General features: G+C 45.2%; 1 protein-coding gene across 1 annotated transcript in view; it reads left to right on the forward strand.

The window, feature by feature from the left end:
- The window catches only part of LOC127656416 (carcinoembryonic antigen-related cell adhesion molecule 2-like), a 29965-nt gene extending 7841 nt beyond the window's left edge, over positions 1-22124 (forward strand). Inside the window, exons 3-8 of the mRNA XM_052144739.1 lie at positions 17939-18217; positions 18387-18650; positions 18744-19019; positions 19122-19373; positions 19985-20257; positions 21569-22124. Coding sequence (XP_052000699.1) covers positions 17939-18217; positions 18387-18650; positions 18744-19019; positions 19122-19373; positions 19985-20257; positions 21569-21648 — 1424 coding nt within the window. The 3' untranslated portion in view covers positions 21649-22124. The remainder of the gene's footprint in view (positions 1-17938; positions 18218-18386; positions 18651-18743; positions 19020-19121; positions 19374-19984; positions 20258-21568) is intronic.
- Positions 22125-22931: the final 807 nt, after the last annotated feature.

The following is a 22931-nucleotide window of genomic DNA, read 5'->3' on the forward strand; positions in this document are numbered from 1 at the left end:
GGGCAGTCGCCGTTCAGCGCCACGCATCCCCGGTCCCGTTTTTCCCAGAGGTGCATGACGAGCTGACGTCTACGTGGAGAGCCCCGCTCTCCGCTCGTCTAGGTGCCACCCACTCCACTCTCACCACCCTCGACGGCGGAGAGCGCCACGGATACGGGGCGATTCCCCAGTTCGATAGGGCAGTTGCGTACCATCTATGGCCCGGTAGCCCTACCTCCTGGCGTGGCCGCCCCGTACTCCCATCCAAGCCCTGTAGGACAACATCCTACAGGGCTTCAACGCGAAGGCCTACAGTGCGGCTGGACGCGCTGCCTCCGCCCTGCATGTGATAGCCCTCCTGAAAGTCCACCAGGCCAAAGCACTCAGAAACATACACAGGGTGGACCTGATCCTGATGTGCTGCAGGAACTGCGCTCAGCGACCGACCTCGCCCTGAGAGCGACGAAGGCCACAGCGCAGGCACTCGGACAGGCGATGGCCACCCTAGTGGTCCAGGAACGCCATCTCTGGCTCAATCTGGTCGAGATGCGTGAGGCCGACAAGAACCGCTTCCTAGACGCACCTGTCTCCCAGATTGGCCTTTTCGGCGACACAGTCGAGGACTTTGCCCAACAGTTCTCCGCGATGAAGAAGCAGACGGAGGCCATCTCTCACATCATGCCCCGCCGCACACCTGCCGCTACTGGCCCTGCCCCGTCTGCTCGCCGAGGGCGCCCCCCTGCGGCGAAGGAACCAGCTCCTGCTCCGCCCCAACCCGGGCCCAGCTCTCAGCCCCAGCGTCGAGCACCCCGCAGGTGGCGTATGCCCCCCTGTCTCACGAACCCCCTCTAGGACCCGGAAGGCTCCCAAGCGTTCCTGAGACAGTCGACCCAGAGCTGAAGACGTTAGCTCCGGAGGTGGTAAGACCGCTCCTTCCCCCGGTGGAGGGCCGGGAGGAGAATCCTTTGTTTTTTCATTTGCCACACCCCTGACGGGGGCTGTGGTACCCACATTCTCAATAAAAGAGCTATTTCCTTTGCCTCTGGGTCACCTGGCCTGCAAATGCCGTTCTCACGGCAATCTGCTTTCAGATTACGACAGTCCCGGTACACCGGACGCGCCGATCCCGCCTTCCGCCTGCCCACAACTGTCCCCCGGCCGGCCGGTTCAGACGAGTCCAGAGGATGCCAACATCAAACCTCCTCCTCAGTCACGAACCCGCCCCCTGCCGGGCGCGCGGAGCAAGGTAAGTGCTTTGAGTTTATTCTCAGCACCTCAGCCTCAGGCCGCAACGAAGCCGCCCGACGCTGCATTACCTGTTCCGCCCCACTGCAAGGCCCCGCCGGGTACATCCAAAATACTCGTCCCTTTTGTGCCCCTAGCGCAGAGCTGGGAAGCGTGGTTTTCGCTTCCCAACGCGTCACGCTGGCTGCACCGGACCATTCGACTCGGTTACGCAATTCAGTTTGCCCGGCTCCGCCCCCTTCAGGAGCGTCCGCTTCCGCAGTACACGGCGAGCATGCCAGTTCCCTGCGCGCGAAATCGCGACCCTCTTAGCCAAGGGCGCGGTAGAGCCCGTCCCTCCAACTGAAATGAGGAAGGGTTTCTACAGCCCTTACTTCATTGTACCCAAGAAAGGCGGCGGCTTATGACCAATCCTGGACCTGCGAGTTTTCAATCGGGCCTTGTTAAAACTCCCGTTCAAAATGCTCACGCAGAGAAATATTCTGGCTGGTGTTCAGCATCTAGATTGGTTTGCAGCGGTAGACCTGAAGGACGCGTACTTCCACGTCTCAATTCTGCCGCGACACCGACCCTTCTTACGGTTCACGTTCGACGGCCAGGCGTTTCAGTACAAAGTCCTCCCCTTTGGCCTGTCTCTGTCCCCTCACGTCTTCACGAAGGTCGCAGAGGCGGCCCTTGCCCCGCTACGAGTAGCCGGCATCCGTATTCTCGACTACCTCGACGACTGGCTCATCCTAGCACACTCTCGAGAGTTACTATGCACACACAGAGACCAGGTGCTCCGGCACCTCAGCCGCTTGGGGCTTCAGGTCAACTGGGAAAAGAGCAAGCTCACTCCGGTTCAGAGCATCTCTTTTCTCGGGTTGGAGTTAGACTCAGTCTCAATGACAGCACGTCTCACGAGCGAGCGTGCTCAGTCGGTGCTGGACTGCCTCGCTTCCTTCAAGCCAGGCACAGTGGTCCCTCTAAAACTTTTCCAGAGGCTCCTGGGGCATATGGCGTCCTCCGCGGCGGTCGTACCGCTGGGGTTGATGCATATGAGACCACTCCAACCCTGGACAGACCTCTGCTTTTTACAGGCAGGAGTGCCCCTGCAGCAGGTGTCCCGACGCATTTTGGTCACAACCAACACCTCCCGGTCCGGGTGGGGTGCCGTGTGCAGCGGGCATGCAGCAGCGGGCTGTTGGAAAGGGGCCCCGCTGCGTTGGCACATCAACTGCCTGGAGTTGCTAACCGTCCTTCTTGCTCTCAGGAAGTTCCTCCCATTAGTTCGGGACAAACACGTCCTCATGAGATCGGACAGCACCACGGTGGTGGCGTACATAAATCGCCAAGGCGGCGTACGCTCCCGCCACATGTCACAACTCGCCCGCCATCTCCTCCTATGGAGCCAGCAGCGACTCAAGTCACTGCGTGCCACTCACATCCCTGGCAATCTCAACGTCGTAGCGGACGCGCTATCACGACAACGCCTGCCTGGCGGGGAGTGGAGGCTTCACCCCCAGTCGGTCCAGCTGATTTGGGAACGGTTTGGCAAGGCCCAGGTAGACCTGTTTGCCTCCCAGGAAACCTCCCACTGCCTGCTCTGGTACGCCCTAACAGAGGCTCCCCTCGGGACAGGCAGCTGGCACACAGCTGGCCCTCGGGGCTGCGCAAGTACGCATTTCCCCAGTGAGCCTTCTTGCACCGGTGCTGTGCAATGTCAGGGAGGACGAGGAGCAAGTCACGTTAGTGGCCCCTACTGGCCCACTCGGACTTGGTTCTCGGAACTCAGACTTCTCGCGACAGCTCCTCCCTGGCAAATTCCCTGAGAAAGGACCTCCTCTCTCAGGGGCGAGGAACGCTCTGGCACCCCGGCCAGACCTCTGGAACCTCCACATCTGGTCTCTGGGCGGGATTCGGAAGAGCTAGCCGGCTTACCGCGACCGTTGTGAATACAATCAACCAAGCCAGAGCCCCTCTACCAGGCACCTTTACGCCCTAAAGTGGCTGCGTTAGCAGATTGGTGTTCTTCCCAAACCGAAGACCCGCAGAGATGCGTGATCAAGTCAGTACTCCTGTTCCTACAGGAGAGGCTGGACAGGAGGCTGTCCCCGTCCACCCTCAAGGTGTATGTTGCCGCCATTGCCGCCCACCACGATCCTGTAGGCGGCAAGTCTTTGGGTAAGCACGACCTGATCCTCAGGTTCCTGAGAGCGCCCGGAGGTTGAATCCCTCCCGGCCAGGCCTAGTTCCCTCCTGGGATCTCTCGGTAGTCTTGGCAGGACTCCAGAGACCCACCTTTGAGCCGCTTGAATCAATTGGACTCAGGGCCCTCTCTCTTAAGACGGCCCTGTTGATCGCGCTCGCCTCTATCAAGAGGGTCGGGGACCTGCAAGCGTTCTCTGTCAGCGACACTTGCCTGGAGTTTGGTCCGGCGGATACGTCTGTTATCCTAAGGCCGCGACCGGGCTATGTGCCCAAGGTTCCTACCACACCATTCCGAGATCAGGTAGTGAACCTGCAAGCGCTGCCCCGGGAGGAGGCAGACCCAGCCCTTTCGTTGCTATGTCAAGTCGCGCCCTGCGCATTTACCTGGACCGCACACAGAGCACCAGGCGCTCTGAGCAGCTCTTTGTCTGCTTTGGGGACGGCAGAAAGGGAATGCCGTCTCCAAACAGAGGCTCGCCCACTGGGTTGTTGACGCCATCACACTGGCTTATCACACCCAGGCCGTGCCCCTACCCTTGCGGGTCCGAGCTCACTCAACAAGGGGTGTTGTGTCCTCGTGGGCACTGGCCAAGGGCACCTCTCTAGCAGACATCTGTAGAGCCGCGGGTTGGGCAACACCCAACACCTTCGCGAGGTTTTACAACCTCCGCGTTGAGTCAGTTGCGTCTCGTGTTTTCTCAGGTCCGAGCCCGTGAGAACTTCGGTAACACGTAGACTGACCGGCCGGGTGGATCAGCTGTGCTCAGCGCCCTTTCCTGACATCAAGGTTAAGTAGTCGCCTTTTTCCCAGGAGCCCCACTCGAGTCGGGACCCTGGTCGATTCCTCCCCAGCCCTCCGGGTCAGCGGTTCAGCGGAGGAACTCGCCGACCCAAGCCACTGCGGGTACCCTGATGGCTACCCTGTACTGGTATAGGTGCTCCACAGGTAAGGCCTCCTGCTCGGACTCCCCCTGTATGTAATTCCACGGTTCTGTCCCCTTACGAGCAGACCCCCGTGTCTCCCTTAGGCAGTTACAGCTGCCCCGGTCGCCGTGCTGTAGCAACTCCCCCCTTTCGAGGCTGGATCTACCACCGCACCATACTTGTGACGTGTCTACCACTTTTCCTCCCCAAGAAAAAGGGCAGGTGTGGTCTCCGCAGGGTCTGGGTAAGACCCCCTTCCCTATATGCGTGTAAGGGCCCCGGCCGTGATTGCTCTATGCGAGAAACATAGAGAGAAAAGAGGCCCAGCCAGGCTGGCCCATTCCCATGTTGGCAAACATCGCCTTGTTCCCCTCTCAGGGCAACTAGAAGGATCCCGATGTTCGTATGGGGCATTGGGGAAGGGTACGTGCAGCCAGGTACAGACGATGCGCGGCACTGGATGAATCCCTGCCCGCCTCTGTATCGGCAGTTCACGCACTACGGTTCAGCACATGGCAAGATTGGAATGGGTCCCCTAGTGTCGCTTCTCCGACACAACGTGGAGAGAGCGACAGAAGGGGAACGTTTGGTTACGTATGTAACCTCCGTTCCCCGAGGGAGGGAACGACACGTTGTGTCTTTCCTCCGCCATGTCGCTGAACCGAGCCACTGTTGTGGCCGGACCATTTCCGGCTCCTCAGAAAAATCCTGAATGAACTCCCGTATTTGCACCGCTTAAATACCCGTATGTCCGGGGGCGGGACATGCAAATACTGGCTGCCAACTCTCATTGGCCTTTTTTCATAGATCAGAGGTGGATATCGGCGCTCAAGAGAGACCCCTAGTGTCGCTTCTCCGACACAACGTGTCGTTCCCTCCCTCGGGGAACGGAGGTTACATACGTAAACAAACGTTTTTGTGTAATGAGATGGTCACTTTCAGGGTGATAATGATACTGGGCTCTTATGACCTCAGTTTTTAAGTGTACATTTTTAAATCAGTGCAGCAATATATCACTGCGCTTTGTCCCGCATCCTGCATGTCATGAGCAGTATTTAGGCCTACGCATTTACCCCGCACCCTTGCGGGGGAACGGAAAACTATAGCAGCTACTTCAGGCGGATTAACTGTATAAATTCATGTAAACATCCAAGTTGATTAATTTTGCTCTGCCATTCATGTGATCGACAACTGGAGCGCGAAGAGACAGCATTTCTGAGCATGCACAGCTAGGTGCGCAGATAGCACGCATGTGAGATCGTATGGTGAAGAGAGTGGCTGTGTCCGAAATCATTCACTCATTCTCTTTTTCCTATATAGTGAATGGCAGTTCCCTTTACAAAATGCTTCACTACGATGTTGCGCTGCTAAGCGCTACGGGGAACAGCTTTAGCTGTGAGCCGAGCTGAATAATGTGTGGAACACTTCAATGAACATTGACCGGAATTTATAGCCTCGGCTGATGTAATCATTAGATGCACCTGAGGCCAGGCTATAAATGGATACGTCACCAGGTGTCGTCAGAAACTCTTTTTTCAGAGCGATTCTGTTTCTGTGTGTTTCACAAACCCGGTCAAAACTTTCTTTCCTCTGTTAGAAGTTAGAATCAGTTAGGCAGTGTGCAGTGAACGTTGTTCTCTTCTGTTTAGAAAAGAGAGAATGACTGAAAGCCATAAACGGTGCATGTTCCCTCTTCTCGCTCTATAGCTGAAGAGGACACACATCAGTTTTTGCTCTGTTTGTTTGGGGGTAAGAGCACGCTGCTCTCGCGTTGCAACAGGGCGGGTGCGAGCACTGCGATTTGCTTTAACAGGCAGAGTGCGTCGTGCTCGCCTCGCTTGCTTCCGGGAGTCAGCACTCACGAAAAAAAAAACAAAAAAAGTTTGTGGGGCTCTTGCATGGATTTGGCTGAGGAGCAAGAGACGGGTTGATCCCTTTCTCTCACTCTCTCCCCAAACCCAGCTGGTCCTTCACACATGATCTCGTCGCTCCTTCGGATCATGAGGTGGATCGCGATTCTCTTCCCGCCTCCGAGCTTTCCATCCGTGATAAAAAATCTACGGAGGAATTGCTCGATGTTGTTACTCGTGCGGTTGCCAGATTGGACTGGCCACGCGAAAAAGAGACCCCCAAACGCTCCAAACGCTCCAAATTATGGGATATATTTTCTCTTCCAGTCTAAGAAAGGGAACGCCTCATGGGTCCCTTCCCTTCTTTGATAACCTCCATGAAGAGCTTTTTCGCTCATGGAGAACCCCTAAAAAAAAAAAAAATATATATATATATATATATATATATATATATATATATATATATATATATATTATATATACAGGGTATATATATATATATATATATATATTTTCTTCCGTGTTCACATACCCTCAACGTCATTATATTCGACTATCGTGGGTGTTGAGGCACGGCGGTATTCAGTGATGCCGCCGGTCGAAGAGACGCTTGCGGGCTATCTCTCGCCGGGCTCGGCATCGTCACTTAAAGCCCTCTCTCCCTCAAAGCCTTGTAGGACAACCTCCACTTTAGTGGGAAGGGCTTATCAAGCAGCAGGTCAGGCTGGTGCTGCTCTGCACACTATGCTGTTTTACAGGCGTACCAGGCTGACCCCTTGGACGACCTGAGTGTGGGTTCTGCGCTTGACGAGCAAGCCGCAGACCCGCCTCGGTCCTGACTGAAGGGAGGCTCAAAAGCAAAGCGTGGCGAGTCGTGCTCCTCCTCCCAGGGATTGGGGACAGTCTCGCCGCCCTCGCCAGCCCCCGAAGCAAGACCCAAGAGAAAACCCTGACGGTCTTGCACCTAGATTAGGGGTAGCTCCCTCGGGACGGGGCGCGTGCTTCACGTCACCCCTCCCGGTACCCCCTCAAAGCCCCTCCATTCCCGCCACCTCTTGGTGATTCGGGTTGCAGAGGCTTCCATCAAAATTGGGTGTTTTCGCTGTTCCTGCATTTTATACAGGACGCGAAACACCCGACAACCCCTCAACAGGAAGTGTTAAAATATAATACCCATCTCAGAGATCCTGGCAGTGTGGAAACTCCTGCCGGATATATTCTTTTCTGTGGGTCTTATAAGGGCGTCAGGATTTAATTCACTCGCCGCTTTTCCGTGTTTCAACAGCGTGTTCTCACTACCGTAAACCGGATTTCTTTTTTTGTAAAAACAAAAGACTCAATCTCCTGGTTAAAGGGGCCATGGTATGTGTTCACCTTCCAGAGAGAGAATTAGGTTATTACACTAAATACTTCCCGTTACCCATGGAGGGTGAGGGGTGGCGTCTGGCTTAGATCTTAAAGCTTGAACTACCCGTGGGTGTTCAAGTCCAAGATGATGCCTGTCAAGACGGTCGTGTCTCAAGCCCTACAACTCGTTTGGCTGGTCACCATCAATCTTATGACGCACTTCTATACTTCATTTAGAAGTTCTGCCACAACATGGAAAGTTCCTGAGGTTCACTTCCGGGGGCGAAGCCTTCCAGGGTCAGGTTCTTTCACCCAGCCTAGCCCTTTTTACCTGCACATTCACAATGCATGATGTAGCGCTGGCTCCTTGCAACTCCGGGGCATCTGCATTCTGAATTATGTAGACAACTGGCTGATCCTAGCGCAGTTCCAGGAACTGGCAGTTCAGCACAGGGACATCGTCTTAGCTCATCTGTTTCTCTGGGGTTGAGGCTCAACGCCAAGAAAAGCGTCCTCTCTCCCACTCAGAACACTGTCAATCGGGGCATCGTATGGAGTTCAATCACAATGCGGCCACAACTGTCTCCCGCTAGTATTGAGTCCATTCAGATCACCCTGAGCAAAGTCAGGCTAGGTCAAGGTTGCACTATTATCAGTATCAACGATTTCCAGGTCTCAGGGCGAACGCGTCCACGGTGATCCCTCTGGACCTTCTGCTCATGAGACTGTTTTTGTTGTGGCCAAAAGCCAGGGGATTTCTTCCAAGGGCCAAAACCCCTAGGCTAAATAGGGTTACGCGCCTCAAGCTTCGTTCCCTTTCTATGTGGTTCAGACCCCGGTTTTCTGCCTTGGGTCCCACTCTAGGTGCGTCTTGTTGTCGCAGACTGCTAACGACAGACGCCTCCCTGACGGGCGGGGTAGCGTCCTTAAGTGGTCGTCCAGCTTAAGGGGATAGGAGGGTCATCAGCTCGGTTGTCACAGTCACTGTCTCGGGTTGATGGCTGTATTTCTGGCCCTGAAATACCTCCTCCTGAGGCTGCCATGTCTTGGTGCGGGTGGACAGTACAGCGGTAGCCTCTTACATAAATCATCAAGGAGACCCATGTTCTTGTCAGCTGTATTTCTGACACGTCAGATTCTCCTTAGGGCCCAGGGTAAGCTCCTGTCACTCAGGTCAGTTATATCCCTGGATGCCCGTATACGGGAGCAGATTTACGGTCCAGACAGAAAATACCAACGGGGGAGTTAAGAACTCCACCCTAAGGTAGTAGTTGCCCAGAGTTCGCCAGCAAGGGTTTTTGCCTCTTACTGATAGCACTGCACTGGCTGAACAGGGCTTGGTTCTCGGAGCTAATCTCTTCCCTCGACGGCTCGCCTTGGGCGATTCCGAACAGGAAGGATCTTCTATCTCAGGCACAGGGCAATATTTCATCCCTGCCCCGAATTGTGGAATCTTTCATGTTTGGCCCCTAAGGGTACCAACTGAGGGACACAGGGCTTTCTCCTGAGGTTATCGAGACCTTTTTTAAATGCCGGGCTTTTTCCACTTGGAACAAGTTTTGGTGAGATCTTAGTGCAGAAGAGGACCTCTTCGCCTCTATGAATAGCGCAATGTCTCCTCTACTTCTCCCTGAAATCACCCAGCCCCCTTGGGTCTGGACGTTAAGACACATACATGACCCAGAGTGCGTCTGTATGCATTTCTTTCCCCGGTTTCTCTGCTCCCAGGAGTCTTGGCCACTGTTCACCAGCAAGGGTCTTGCCTCCTACTTATGGCGCTGCGCTGGCCGAACAGGATATGGTTCTCGGAGTTATTATCTCTCCTCTACGGTTCGCCTTGGTCGATTCCGAACAGGGAGGACCTTCTTTCTCAGGCTCAGGGGACATATTCATCCCGGGGCTGATCGTGGTGGCGCATACATGGCACTAATGTGCCTGCATGCGTTTCCTTCTAATAAGTTCATATTACAGAACCAGCTAACTGCCAGTTTGCTTCAGTTTTGGAGTCTCTGTAGAAAGAACTGTCAGCGGGCACTTGCCTCACCACTTCCAGGTTCTATGTGGCCTCCACTTCGGTTTGCCACGCCTCGGTGGGCAGGTGGGCATCCTTGCTAGGACCTCTTCATAGGGTAAGACCCCCCTTTTTTAAAAACCTGTAAAGTCAGCGTTTGGTAGACTTCTGACTCTCAAGATGGTTTTTCATATGGCAATTACGTCTCTAAGGAGACTTGGGTACCTACAGGCTCTGTCTCTTTTGCCGGCCTGTTTTGAGTTGCCCCAGGTAGGACCAAAAGCATTCTTTGCACCCTCACCCTGACTACCTGCCCAAGGTGCCTTTCTCGACCCTTGGCCAGTCATTCTCTAAGCCTTCTGCTCCCTGCCGTTTGTAATGTCGGAGCAGCTAAAGACTACTCAGACTTTATCCAGTCTGTGCCCTTCAGAATTATGCATTTGCTAGTGGCGTAAAGTCAGGGCAGCAGTTCTTCACTTTGAAGCCGTGACCGGGTTGTCACTTTGGGTGAGGGACCTTACTGCCCGGGCCTACGAGGCGCGCGGTCAAGCTTCGCCAGTAGGTTTTAGGGCGCACTCTACCAGAGGGCTCTCCTCCTCTAAAGCCTTGGCTAGAGGTCTCCCTCTGCAGCAAGTTTGTGGTGCGGCAGGTTGGTCCTCTCCACGCACATTCATTAAACTTTTATAGTTTGGATGTTCTTGCCACTCTGGGCTCTTACGCCCTTGAGTTGACACCGAACAAGTTTGTGGTGCGGCAGGTTGGTACTCTCCGCACACATTAATCATATTTTATGGTTTAGATGCTTTGCTACTCCGGACGCTTATGTCCTTGAGTCGACATCTCAGCCCATGCCTAAACAAGTTTGTGATGCGGCAGGCTGGTCCTCTCCACTCACATTCATCAGTTTTTATGACAAGTTTGTGTTGCGATAGGGTTCTCTTCGCACACATTCATCGAACTTTATGGGTTAGATGCTTTGCTACTCTGGGCTCTTATGCCCTTGAGTCGACATCTCAGCTCATGCCTGAACAAGTTTGTGATGCGGCAGGCTGGTCCTCTCCGCTCACATTCATCAGTTTTTATGACAAGTTTGTGTTGCGATAGGGTTCTCTTCGCACACATTCATCGAACTTTATGGGTTAGATGCTTTGCTACTCTGGGCTCTTATGCCCTTGAGTCGACATCTCAGCTCATGCCTGAACAAGTTTGTGATGTGGCAGGCTGGTCCTCTCCGCACACATTCATCAAAATTGAATGGTTTAGATGTTTATGCTACTCCGGGCTCTTATGCCCTTGAGTCGACATCTGAAGCTCATGTCTGAGACCTCTCGCATTTTTGTGAGTACACTGCACAACCGTAGGGGTCCGGACAGCCCCAAGTGCGGCGGCGTGGGTATTGCGTTCCCCGTAGTGCTTAGCAGCGCAACATCGTAGTGAAGCTTTTTGTAAAGGGAACGTCTCGGGTTACACGTGTAACCCTTGTTCCCTGAAAAAAGCGGAACGAGATGTTGCACTGCTTTGCCGCACTGGGACGTCCCAGGACTGCTCTTCAAAAAGAAGTATCTGAAGACACCTGGTGACGTATCCATTTATAGCCTGGCCTCAGGTGCATCTAATGATTACATCAGCCGAGGCTATAAATTCCGGTCAATGTTCATTGACGTGTTCCACACATTATTCAGCTCGGCTCACAGCTAAAGCTGTTCCCCGTAGCACTTAGCAGCGCAACATCTCGTTCCGCTTTTTTCAGGGAACAAGGGTTACACATGTAACCCGAGACGTTAGTGCACTATATCTCAGCATTGAGTGTACGAAATTTGTGATTTGGGTGCTGAAGTATACACCGTGTTTCGGAGCTCTGGGGATGTCACAGAAACAACATCACATTTGAACTTTTTAAATATTTGGGCCTTCCTTGTTATTCATATTAAATAATATATGAATACAATAAATCTTAATTCTTATTGTCATTTTAAATATATACTGTGTGTTAGTATAAAGAGTAAACACATTTTATCAAATAAAGAGTACTTTTTAAAATGTATCTGTATGTTTTGCCTCTCTTTGCCATAATAATATGTCATTATGTTATTTTAATCAAGTAATGATTTGTCGAAAAGTAATTTACTACATTCAGCATGAAATAAAACATTGCAGGAGTGAAGGAAGCAGTAAACTCCCAGCTGGTACCCATGGTGGGTTATGGGCAATTAACCGTTGTCGAGTGTACATTTGATTAATTAAATTAGAGTGGTTTGTGGGTAATAATGAGTGAACAAAAGTAGGGAATGAGTGGCTCACTCAGAATTCAGACACTCCTACAAAATGGCAGACACCCGAAATAGTGCACTATATGGTGGATGGGGGTGGTTTCAGACACAGGAAGTATTCAATGACCTGGATTGGTGCCCTACGCACTAGGCTGCATTTAGAGCTGCATTTACTGCATTTATAGAGTGGTGGTACTGCTGAACAGAACTAATGATCTAAATTCTTTCAACATTGAAAACTGTAACTTTAAAAAAAAAAAATGTTTTAGCAGCGCTTATTTATCTGTTTTCAGCCTTTAATCCTTAACATCTTCCATTTTTCAGCGCACATCGGGTTCCCCCAAGCATTATTCTCTTATCGCGATTCAACTGCGTGCTTTTTCCACATACATCCGCTTCTATTTTTATCGTGATTAAACTGCGTGCATTTTACAGTGCGCACCTGTTTTCTCCTCTGTGTTACACAGATTATTGCATCGATCTCAAAGCACCACTTATCAAGAACAACCAACATCAACAAACAATTGCGTGAGGGATTCACATCAATCTCAAACCCTCACCGCCCAGGAACAACCAACAACAGCAAACAATTGCGGTAAGTCATGGCATCCGCTCATGTTATTTCTTCCTGCACAGCATTTCACATATTTACAATAGCCTCCTCTGTCAGCAGTGAGGGATTGACATGTGATAAATGTAAGGAATTAGTCAGGCTGACGAAGAAGGTTAATGAGTTAGAGACACGCATTTGAATGCTAGCGGAAGTCAGTGAGAAAGAGAATCCGGTAGATACTGTATCGGATGCGAGTACATAGAGCAACACACACACTTTGGTTCCGGCTGTAGAGCCCCTGCAGCAGGTTGTTTGGGTGACATCTCGGTGGCATACTCACTCAGCAAAGAGACACCTCTCTCCAGTTCCTGTTAGGGTTTCCAAACGATTCTCCCCACTCAGTGATGCACCCACTGAGAACCATGTTGAAAGAGCACTTGTTATTGGCGATTCTATTGTAAGGAACTTGGAAATAGAGACTCCAGCCACTATTGTTAATTGCATTTCATGTGCCACAGCGTCTGACATCAAATCAAATTTACAAGTGCTGACTAATGTTAAATGTAGATTTTCTAAAATTGTTATTCATGTCAGCACTAACGATGTCCGGCTTCGCCAGTCGGATATCACTAAAGATAATGTAAAGAGGTGTGTGAATTTGCAAAAATTATGTCAGACACTTTTATATAATCTGGTCCCCTCCCTGCCCATCGTGGTGACAAGGTTTATAGTAGATTAGTGTCACTGAACAGCTGGATGTCTTTGTGGTGTCTGAAGAATAGCATAGGATTTATTTGTTTTATTTACCTGACCTCCCAAAGACAGACGTGCTGCTCTCCTGTCTAGTAATTTGGCTCATAGTCTCAATAATGATAGTATTTGACTAACTGGGGACCAGGTCAGGAAGCAGACAAACTGGTTAATCCGAACATCTGCTAGCTGCCTTGAGATGTCACACGTCACATAAATTACAACACATAGAGACAGTATCACCTAGATATATCATAGAGACTGTGTCTGTTCCCCGAACTACCAACCAAAAAACTCTCACTAATTCATTTGAAAAAAATTGAGTACGGTCAAATTTGAACAAAACAAACAAATTAAAGATAAACATCATATAATAATATGGCTACTAAACATTAGATCTCTCTCTACCAAAGCACTAATTGTTAATTAAATGATTACAGATCATAGATTGGATGCGCTTTATTTAACTGAAACCTGACTTAAACCAGATGAATATATTAGTTTAAATGAATCTACTCACCCAGGTTTGTGTTATAAACATGAGCCTCACCTGAAGGGTCGAGGAGGAGTTGTTGCTACAATTTACAGTGAAGTTTTTGGTGTTACTTAGAGGACAGGATATAAATGTAAGTATTTTGAACTAATAAAGCTTAATGTGTCAGATATAAAAAAGAATATGTCATCTTTACCCTTGCTACATTGTATAGAACACCCGGGCCTAATTCTGATTTCCTTGGTGAATTTGCCAATTTTTTATCAGATCTTGTAGTTACTGTAGAGAGAGATTTAAATGTTGGTGACTTCAACATTCACATAGATAATGAAAATGACTCATTGAGATTAGCATATTCTCAACTCTCTTGGAGTCAGACAAAATGTAACAGGACCAACTCATCATCGCCATAATCATATGCTAGATTTAATTCTGTCATATTGATTTGATGTTGATAATATAGAAATTCTCCAGCAGAGCGATGACATCTCGGATCATTTCCTCATCTCTTGTTTGCTGCGATCAGCTAATGTTACTCAATCTACACCACGCCATCGTTCATGTAGAACTATTCTTTTGACCACTAAAGATAGCTTCATTAATAAGCTTCCAGATCTATTTCATACACTCAGTAAACCCCAAAGCTCAGAACAACTTGATGAAATAGCCAAAAATATAAATGCAGTCTTCTCTAGCACTCTTGATAGTGTTGCCCCCTTTGATTAAATAAATAAGCCCTGCACCATGGTACAATGATCATACTCATGATCTCAAGAGAGCAGCTCGGAAAATGGAGCGCATGTGGAAGAATACAAAATTAGATGTATTTTGTGGTGCATGGAATGATAGTGTCTGTAGCTGCAGACAGGCACTAAAAGCTGCCAGGTCAGCATATTTTAGTAAACTCATAGAAAATAACCACAACAATCCTAGGTGTTTATTCAGTACTGTGGCTAAATTGGTTAGGAATAAAGCCTCAACAGAACCAGATATTACATCACAGCACAAGAGTAATGACTTCATGAATTACTTTACAGATAAAATTGAAATAATCAGAAATAAAATTGGAATTATGCAATCATCTGTCATAGCACAGAAAAAAGTGTCTCATACTTTCCTCACATGCAACTTCAATCCTTCGCTGTCATAGGCCATGAAGGGCTAACAAACTTATCGAAACATAAAAATCCACAACATGTTTGTTAGATCCAATACCAACTAAGCTCTTAAAAGAGGTATCTCCTGTATATTTCAGAACCTCTTCTTAATATTATTAACTCTTAGGAAAACCTTAGGAAAAATATGTCCCAAGTAACTTTAAAATGGCAGTTATCAAACTGCTTAATAAGAAGCCACAACTTGCTCATGGAGATCTGGCTAATTATAGACTGATTTCAAACCTCCTGTTTATGTCAAAAATACTAGAAAGGGTAGGATCCTCCCAAATATGTTTATTTGTACAGAGAAATAGTATATATGAACAATTTCAGTCAGTATTTAGGCCTGACCACAGTAAAGAGACTGTCCTTATCACAGTTACAAATGACTTGCTCTTATCGTCTGATCACGGCTGCATTTCAGTTCTAGTGCTTTTAGATCTTAGTGCTGCACTCGACACGATCATGACATTCTCTTGAATAGGCTAGATAATAATGTTGGCATTTGTGGAGTTGCATTAGCATGGTTTAGGTCCTATTTAGCAGACTGCTACCACTTTGTCTATGTAAATGAGGAATTGTCAAACCAAAAAAGTATGGAGTGCCACAGGGATCAGTTTTAGGGCCTCGCAAAATTCTGGCCTGTTAAAAGTTCCCTTGAATATCAAAATCCACAAAAGGAGGTAGATCCTTTTCATATTTGGCTCCTAAACTATGGAATAGTCTCCCTAACACTGTTTGAGAGGCAGACACACTCGATCAGTTTAAGTCTAGACTAAAGACTCATCTATTTAGCCAGGCATACACCTATTTTATCCTTCAACCCACAATTAGGCTGCTTTAGTTAGGTCTGCTGGAACCAGAAACCTGAAACATTGATCATGATCTATAAATCTGCAATAAATTGAATGGCATCTATGCTTATATTATTTTCTTTATTTCCCTGTCTCAACCTCGGGACTCCATTAAAACTGGCTGGATCCAGCTCCATTCCTGCTTGGTGTCAGACTCCACTGCTATGTGTTGCTGTGTGATGATGACTAAATGCAGCTGGTGCCAGCCAAACATCACTTCAGTCTATTATGATGGACTTCAGAGGATGAAATTATGCCAACTCCAACCATAAGACATGGGATACTTCATATGCCATTGTCTGAACCTTGGACTTAGGATGGACCACACCGAACCTCACCGAAATGACCAGTCAGATTGAACTACGATGCACCTCACTGATCTCTGCCTGAATCACCCCGGTCTGTTGATGGACTAAACTCTTGAAATGGAATACATAGACTATCAATTGCCAACAAAAGCCCTCATCAGCCGATTAACAAGGACAATGCTTCTATATGAACTTCTGCAGTTAATACAGGATAGACTTCAAAGACATTTGTCATTAATATTCAGTTAAAGTTCATACAAAACCTGTTTAAACACTGTCCCTTAGCACTTACTTAGTTTATTAATATTAAAGCATGTTAATGCCTGATCTTCTGTAAAGCTGCTTTGAAAAGATATGTTTTGAGAAAGGCGCTATACAAAGACATTAATTAATCATGATCTTGCTTTGGTTTATATTTCAGCATTATATATAATGTCCTTGCAGGACATTTTCACGTTTTCACTGTAATAATTACTAGAAATGCTTCCAAACCTCTCAAAGACCACTGGAGTTTTATGGATTACTTTTATACTGCCTTTATTTGCTTTTTGGAGCATCATAATTTTGGCCTACAGAGATCAAATACTTCTATAAATCTTAATTTTTGTTCTGCAGAAGAAAGGAAGTCAATCCACTGCAGGTACTTAATCTGCCCTGTACTGGAATAGGTGCTTGACTATGACTGGGCTTGACTATGACTGATCTAACAATCAAGGGTACATTAACAATACTTGACAAGAGACAATGGCAAACATGAGGGCTTAAATACACAGACATTGGGTAAAACAATAACAAGAAAACCAATAAACAGACAAAACTATAAACAAAATAACAATAACCTTAAACCAATGACAAACTAGAACTGATTAGACAATAAACCAATGAAACCAAGACACATGAACAAGAAGGAAAGGAAACAAGAAATCACATGACAAGGGAACCACATGACATGAAACAGGAACTAGAATTTCAAAATAAAAGACATGAAAACAAAACATGGACAAAAACACATCTACGTAGACATGACAATACTGTACAGTACATTTACAGCTTGGCAATTAATTATGTTTAAATACTTCTATAACAGCACAGTTATAACAGGGCCTGGTTAAAAAAAAAGTTTTTTGGTTGAGTTACTTTACCTCCTAAGACCCAAGCATGACTGCTATGTGCATTTTCCATTTTTATTTTGAATTGTAACTATAAGCACCTAATAAACATGCAAAAAATTCTAGAGCAAATATTTTGATTTCCTAAAAATAGATGGCAAAATATGTGGACAGTGGGAATAAGTTGTGAAATTTTAAATAATACCAAGCTCCCTATTTGTGCTGTCTGTCTGCGGTGGTCGCAGAACAGTTCGAAATGCACCTTATTTTCATCTGAACTCCACATAAAGCCTCTGAAAGCAACGTTTGCAGCTTTTCGATGTATCATTGATTCTCAATGTGAAAATGCACAGTAAAGATAGAATTTGTAAGGAAGAAATATGCTAAAGTACACATTAGTATACATTGTGTTTAGCAGTGTTGTGTTAGCACAATAAATTGCTCAAATTTTAAAATGGCAATCAGATGGTTCTAGAGACTAAAATCATTTGACTCAAACAGGTTTCAATTTAAAAACTTAATTTCTTACCAGATGTAGTTTTGTTAGTTTTTCTCCCAAAGTAAGATTGGTGCCATGTTGTTTTGTCACAAGGCTCTGTACATTGAAAGAGTAACCTTTTACTGACAGACCAGTTGGTTTAAATTAATTTCAATTATATGTTGTGTATAGCAAAGCCACACAATTCAACGTCCACAAATGTGTATGCTGGGTCGCACAATGTTAATGAAAGGCTTGAGCTCTGAAGCTAGTGGATATTTTAAAATTATGTTGAGGAACATGTAATCCCAACAAAGGAAGGGAATAATTGAGTTTATTAAACTGGTAGGTGGCAGGAAGTAGAGATAATTTGAGTTTGCAGATACTTTGATCCTGAAAGCATTTTCTGTTTACTTGCAGAACCTGTAAGTAATTTGTCTTTAAACGTAAGCAACACAAACCTGGTGGAGTTTAACGGCACCGTGACATTCACATGCTCTGCCAGTGGCACACCAAAATGGTTTTCATGGCAGAACGGCAGCTCTGTGGTCACGGCTGGAGGAAGAGTTGAGCTCAGGAATGATGGACAAGTGCTTGCCATTAATAGTGTGATGCGGTATGACCAAGGGCCATTCAAGTGTATTGTGGCAAACAACATTAGCAAGGAAGAGAGTACACAAATTACCCTCACTATAAGCTGTGAGTATGACATTATAAAATGGTCTGGGCTATGATGTTCTGAACAATGAATTTTCCTACATAGCATTGTAACAGGAAGGTGATGCCTACAAATGGCAACATTTGGGGTGGGGAGCTGACAATGACTGAGTCATGCTTCAGAAGTCATGAATTTGTTTTATTTGTTTAGATGGGCCTAGTAACCTGACAATTACAGCCTTGCCAGAGAAAATGGCATATGCTTCAGACTCAGCCATTTCCATAACATGCTCTGCAGACTCCAAGCCAACAGCTTCTTTCTACTGGACATACAATAAGGTTCCTCTTAATGTCAATGGTCCAAATCTTAAACTTACTAACACTACCCAGAACAAAACGGGACTGTACACCTGCATTGCCCAAAATGCAGTCACACTCCGATATGATGCAGTGACCAAAACCATTCACATAGTTGGTGAGAAAGTACACAAAATATTTTTTTTCTATATTTACTCTGATTCATTTTGTCATCATTTTAATTTCCAATACGTTTCCTTTGTTCATTTAGACCCAATATCATCAGTGGTGGTAAACCCTTTAGCTGGCAATCCAATAAAAAACATGCCTTTTCATCTGACCTGCGATGTTGTGGGGCCAGAGGACTCCATTCACTGGATGAAGAATGGCATGTACCTGTTACCCAACAATACGATCACTCTCTCCAGTGACAACTCAACCTTAAACTTTAACCAACTTACTCAAAATGATGATGGACAATATCTGTGTGTAGCTAGTAATGCTGTCAGCAGCATGACCAGCTCAGCCTACAACCTTGTGGTCAACTGTGAGTCTACACATACATTTGTAATTTTGAAGCAATGGAATGTTAGAAAATTCAAATCATTGTACATAATAAACAGACAAACTTGTACTTGACGTCTTTCAGATGGTCCATGGAACACAGCAATTACTGGTCCAGCCATGTCAGAGATAGGGTACACTGTGACCTTCAGCTGTTCTGCTAACTCTTATCCTCAAAGTCAATACAGCTGGTTCTTCAACAGCTCAAAAGTGGCAGTCGGCCCAGTGTTTGTGACTGAAGTTCTTTTACCAAATAATAGTGGACAGTACACCTGCATGGCCTTCAATAACATCACAGGCAGCAGCAACAATGCCTCATTGGTTTTAACTGTAATTGGTAAACTATAATTCAAAGTTTTGTTAATCTATGGTCTAGTTATATTTTCACAAAACTGTGCATCTTGTTTTGAATAATAGCAGGTTCATATTGTTTTACAGAATGTGTTCCTCAGATAATTAGTCTTTAGAATGTATTACACAAGGTTGAGATTTTGAATATGTTTTCAGCAGTTAACAGCCATTAGTTGTTCTTGAGTTATACAGCCTAGATTAGGATTCTTTTGTATAACAATTCAAAATAACTTAAATGACAACTTTTTCGATGACAATTCTCATCATAACTGTGAGAAGGCTATATGACCTATTCAGTTATATGGTGAAAGGTAAATACATTGAAATGTAGAAATTTTCTCTGGAAGGATCTGAAATTCAGACACAAAAGTTTTCAGAAAAATCTAACATTTTGCAGGGATAGCATGGATCTTCAGTTTTTGACAAATATGTTGAGTCTATATCTTAAGAATATAATTTGTAAGGAAAGAAAAAGTATATAAATGCTAAATAGAAGCATTTTCACAAGTGGTCTTTTGAATCCATAAAAGACTTGAAACTTGTTTATAGAAAATTATTATAATATTATTAATATATTATTCTGTACTGTCTCCTCAGATGGTGTCACAGTGGGTGTGAGCTCCAATCCACTCATTCCTCTGGCCTCTCAAAACCTGCAGCTCTTCTGTAATGTGGACGGACACTACAACAGCCTCCACTGGCTTCGAAACTATCAGACTTTCCAGGCATCAAACAGAGTTACAATCTCTGTAGATAACACAACTGTAAACTTCAAACCTCTGCAGACGGCTGACAATGGGATATACCAGTGTGTTGCCACAAACATATTCAAACAGCACATCAGTCAACCATACAGACTTGTGGCAAACTGTAAGTAAAATTCTTCGATCATATTTAAAGGGGTTGTTCACCAAAACATGACAATTGTTTTGCCATTTACTTACCTTCGTGTTGTTGAAAACCTGTTTGACTTCCTCTCTTCTGAGGAACACAAGAGATGTTTGGTTCAAAGTTAGAGATTGACAGGTTTATTTGCCATTCACTTCTCTTGTATTTGAAAAACTAAAATGCAATGCAAGTGATTGGTGATTGAGCATCCAGGTGGATGCTGCACACTGGTGGTGGTTGAGTAGATTCCCCCTATACTATGTAATGTGCTTTGAGTGCCTAGAAAAGCACTATATAAATGTAAGGAATTATTATTTATTATTATTAAGCCCATGAAAATATGTAACGGAATATGTAATCTTGTCATGGACTTGTAAGCATTTGGACAGTTTTGACTTAACCCCGAGACCAGTCGTTGTCCAGTCTCTATACAAAAGATAATCAGTGAATGCTTTGACTTATCTAACACACATTTTATCAGCAATTATGATGTGTGACCTGTATTTATGTCGGCCGCGTAAAATCAGAACTAGTGATGCACGATTCAGAAATAAATAATTCTACAAAGTCGGTACTTTACAGCAAATTGACTGAATTTGAAAAAGGTCTGAATCGACTTGCTATTCAGTCCAATTCATTCAGACTGCAATTTCACTGAATAATTGCAGCAGTTTCTCACTCAGTAAAACAGCATCAGGATATTTCAGAAAATGGAAAATAAACCAATCGTTGGATAAATTGGATATATACTTACAATCATTTGAAACAAACAACTGCTTTTTAGAGGTAAATTTGAGAAACTTCTATTGGTGCTGTTTTTCAGTTGCTTTTCAATGTAAACATGCTAAACAGATGTCTTGATCATTGCACCACGTACTGTTGTGTTTTCGGCGTCTCGTGCAGGAGTGCCACAAATTTCACAAAGTTCATTTAACAAGTTAAAAAGAACATCAACTGACACTGTTAAAAACATGTCTCGAGACACCCTTGTTCTACTCTATTCATTGCACTGCATTAGTCTGAGTGGCCTCTAGTCTTTTAGAAATGCTTTAGCCATTAGGTACTGTACATGAATACTACACATACTGAAGAAAATGTAAAAATACTTCTCTCAATGTTATCAGAATTGAATGAAATTTCAGTGAGTACCCCAAGATGATCTCTGGCAGGCAAAAGTAAACAGAAATGCTTACTTGATTTACAATGAATGAAATTCATCAGTATGTAGATTGTTGTCAACAAATGCTGTTCCACCTTATAAGAAATTGCTCACTTCTGCTCTCTTTACCTCAGCACCTGATGCTGCTGTCAGTGTCCAGGCAAGTGTTTTGGTGACAGCTCTTCTCGCTCTCCTCCCTGTGCTGCATGAATAATGGATGGCTACAATACTGATATTACTGTCGAGTTGTCTGTCAGGGCAGAATGAGGACCTACTCTCTAAAAGGAAATACTGTAAATCACTAATTACAAAAATTGACACTAATTTTAAAACTTTTCTGTGGGGTTGCACAGTCCAGATTCTCTTTTTTATCTGTGCTATATTTATTACTATTATTAATTTGACAGTAATTTATGAATTATTAATTTAATGCTGTTAGAATTATATGCTATTTTACTTTAGATCTGCTAATCTATTGTCTACAGTAGGTAAATTAATCTAGGCTGGATAATTTGGATTTGTAGCAGAATATAAATTATTTTCTTGGACAAGCTACATGTACCAAACATGTACTACTTGTACCAAATTTAACCAAATAAAATATTATCTAAATTCAAGGGCATAGATTTGGCTTGAACTTTTGGTGGGGGGGTTATAATGTTTATTTATATTCTGTAATCATGCATTCTGTTCTTAGGTAAAACTGTAATTCTACTTGATTTTTGCAAAAAATATATATATAAATGTATTGTGATTACTTTATATATTTTATTTATTAAAATAAATAAAAGCAAAAATATTTACACAAACTCAACTTTTTTTAATTGTTTTTTAATTTTTTAATTTTGAAATGCAGTTGCACATTTCTAGTCAATAGTTTGTAAAATCTGAGAACAGAACTATTAGATAAAATAGAATACATGCCAATGTTTTTTTTAAGACATAACAATAGATACAAAAATTGTTTTGTATAGACTACATATTTTAGATAATGTGCACAGGTAGGCTACATAATTAAAATTGCTAGGTAGCTGCAGAGCCAGAGAAAGAGTTATATTGGGTTACTGATCCCTTTGTTAACTTTCTTCTCCTTCTTCTTTTCTCCAAGGATCAACTGTTGACATTTTTTATATGTCTGAATCCTTTTCTTTTGGCATAAAGCCTTCTGCTCCTGGCTGAGAACTCCTGAAAAATAAATATAATATAATATAATATAATACAACATTGTAATTTAATAGATCAATGTTTTGTTTTTGTTTTTAACATTGACATTCTGTCTCCTTTTTGTACAAGTTTTATGTCCCAATGTTTCGTGACCTGCTATGATTACTGTAACAGCGGCAGTGGTGTAACTTGGATCTTACAGGCCCCAGTGCAAAGAACATGTTGGGTCCCCTCCTTGGGGGGTCTCTGTAATTTTTCATTGCCCATAGGGCCCAGTATGTTTTTTTTATTATTTTGGTCGACCTTCTCGGGCCCCCTCTCCCCCAGGCCCTA

The sequence above is a fragment of the Xyrauchen texanus genome, chromosome 15, assembly GCF_025860055.1.
Source record: "Xyrauchen texanus isolate HMW12.3.18 chromosome 15, RBS_HiC_50CHRs, whole genome shotgun sequence".
Taxonomy (NCBI): Eukaryota; Metazoa; Chordata; class Actinopteri; order Cypriniformes; family Catostomidae; genus Xyrauchen; species Xyrauchen texanus.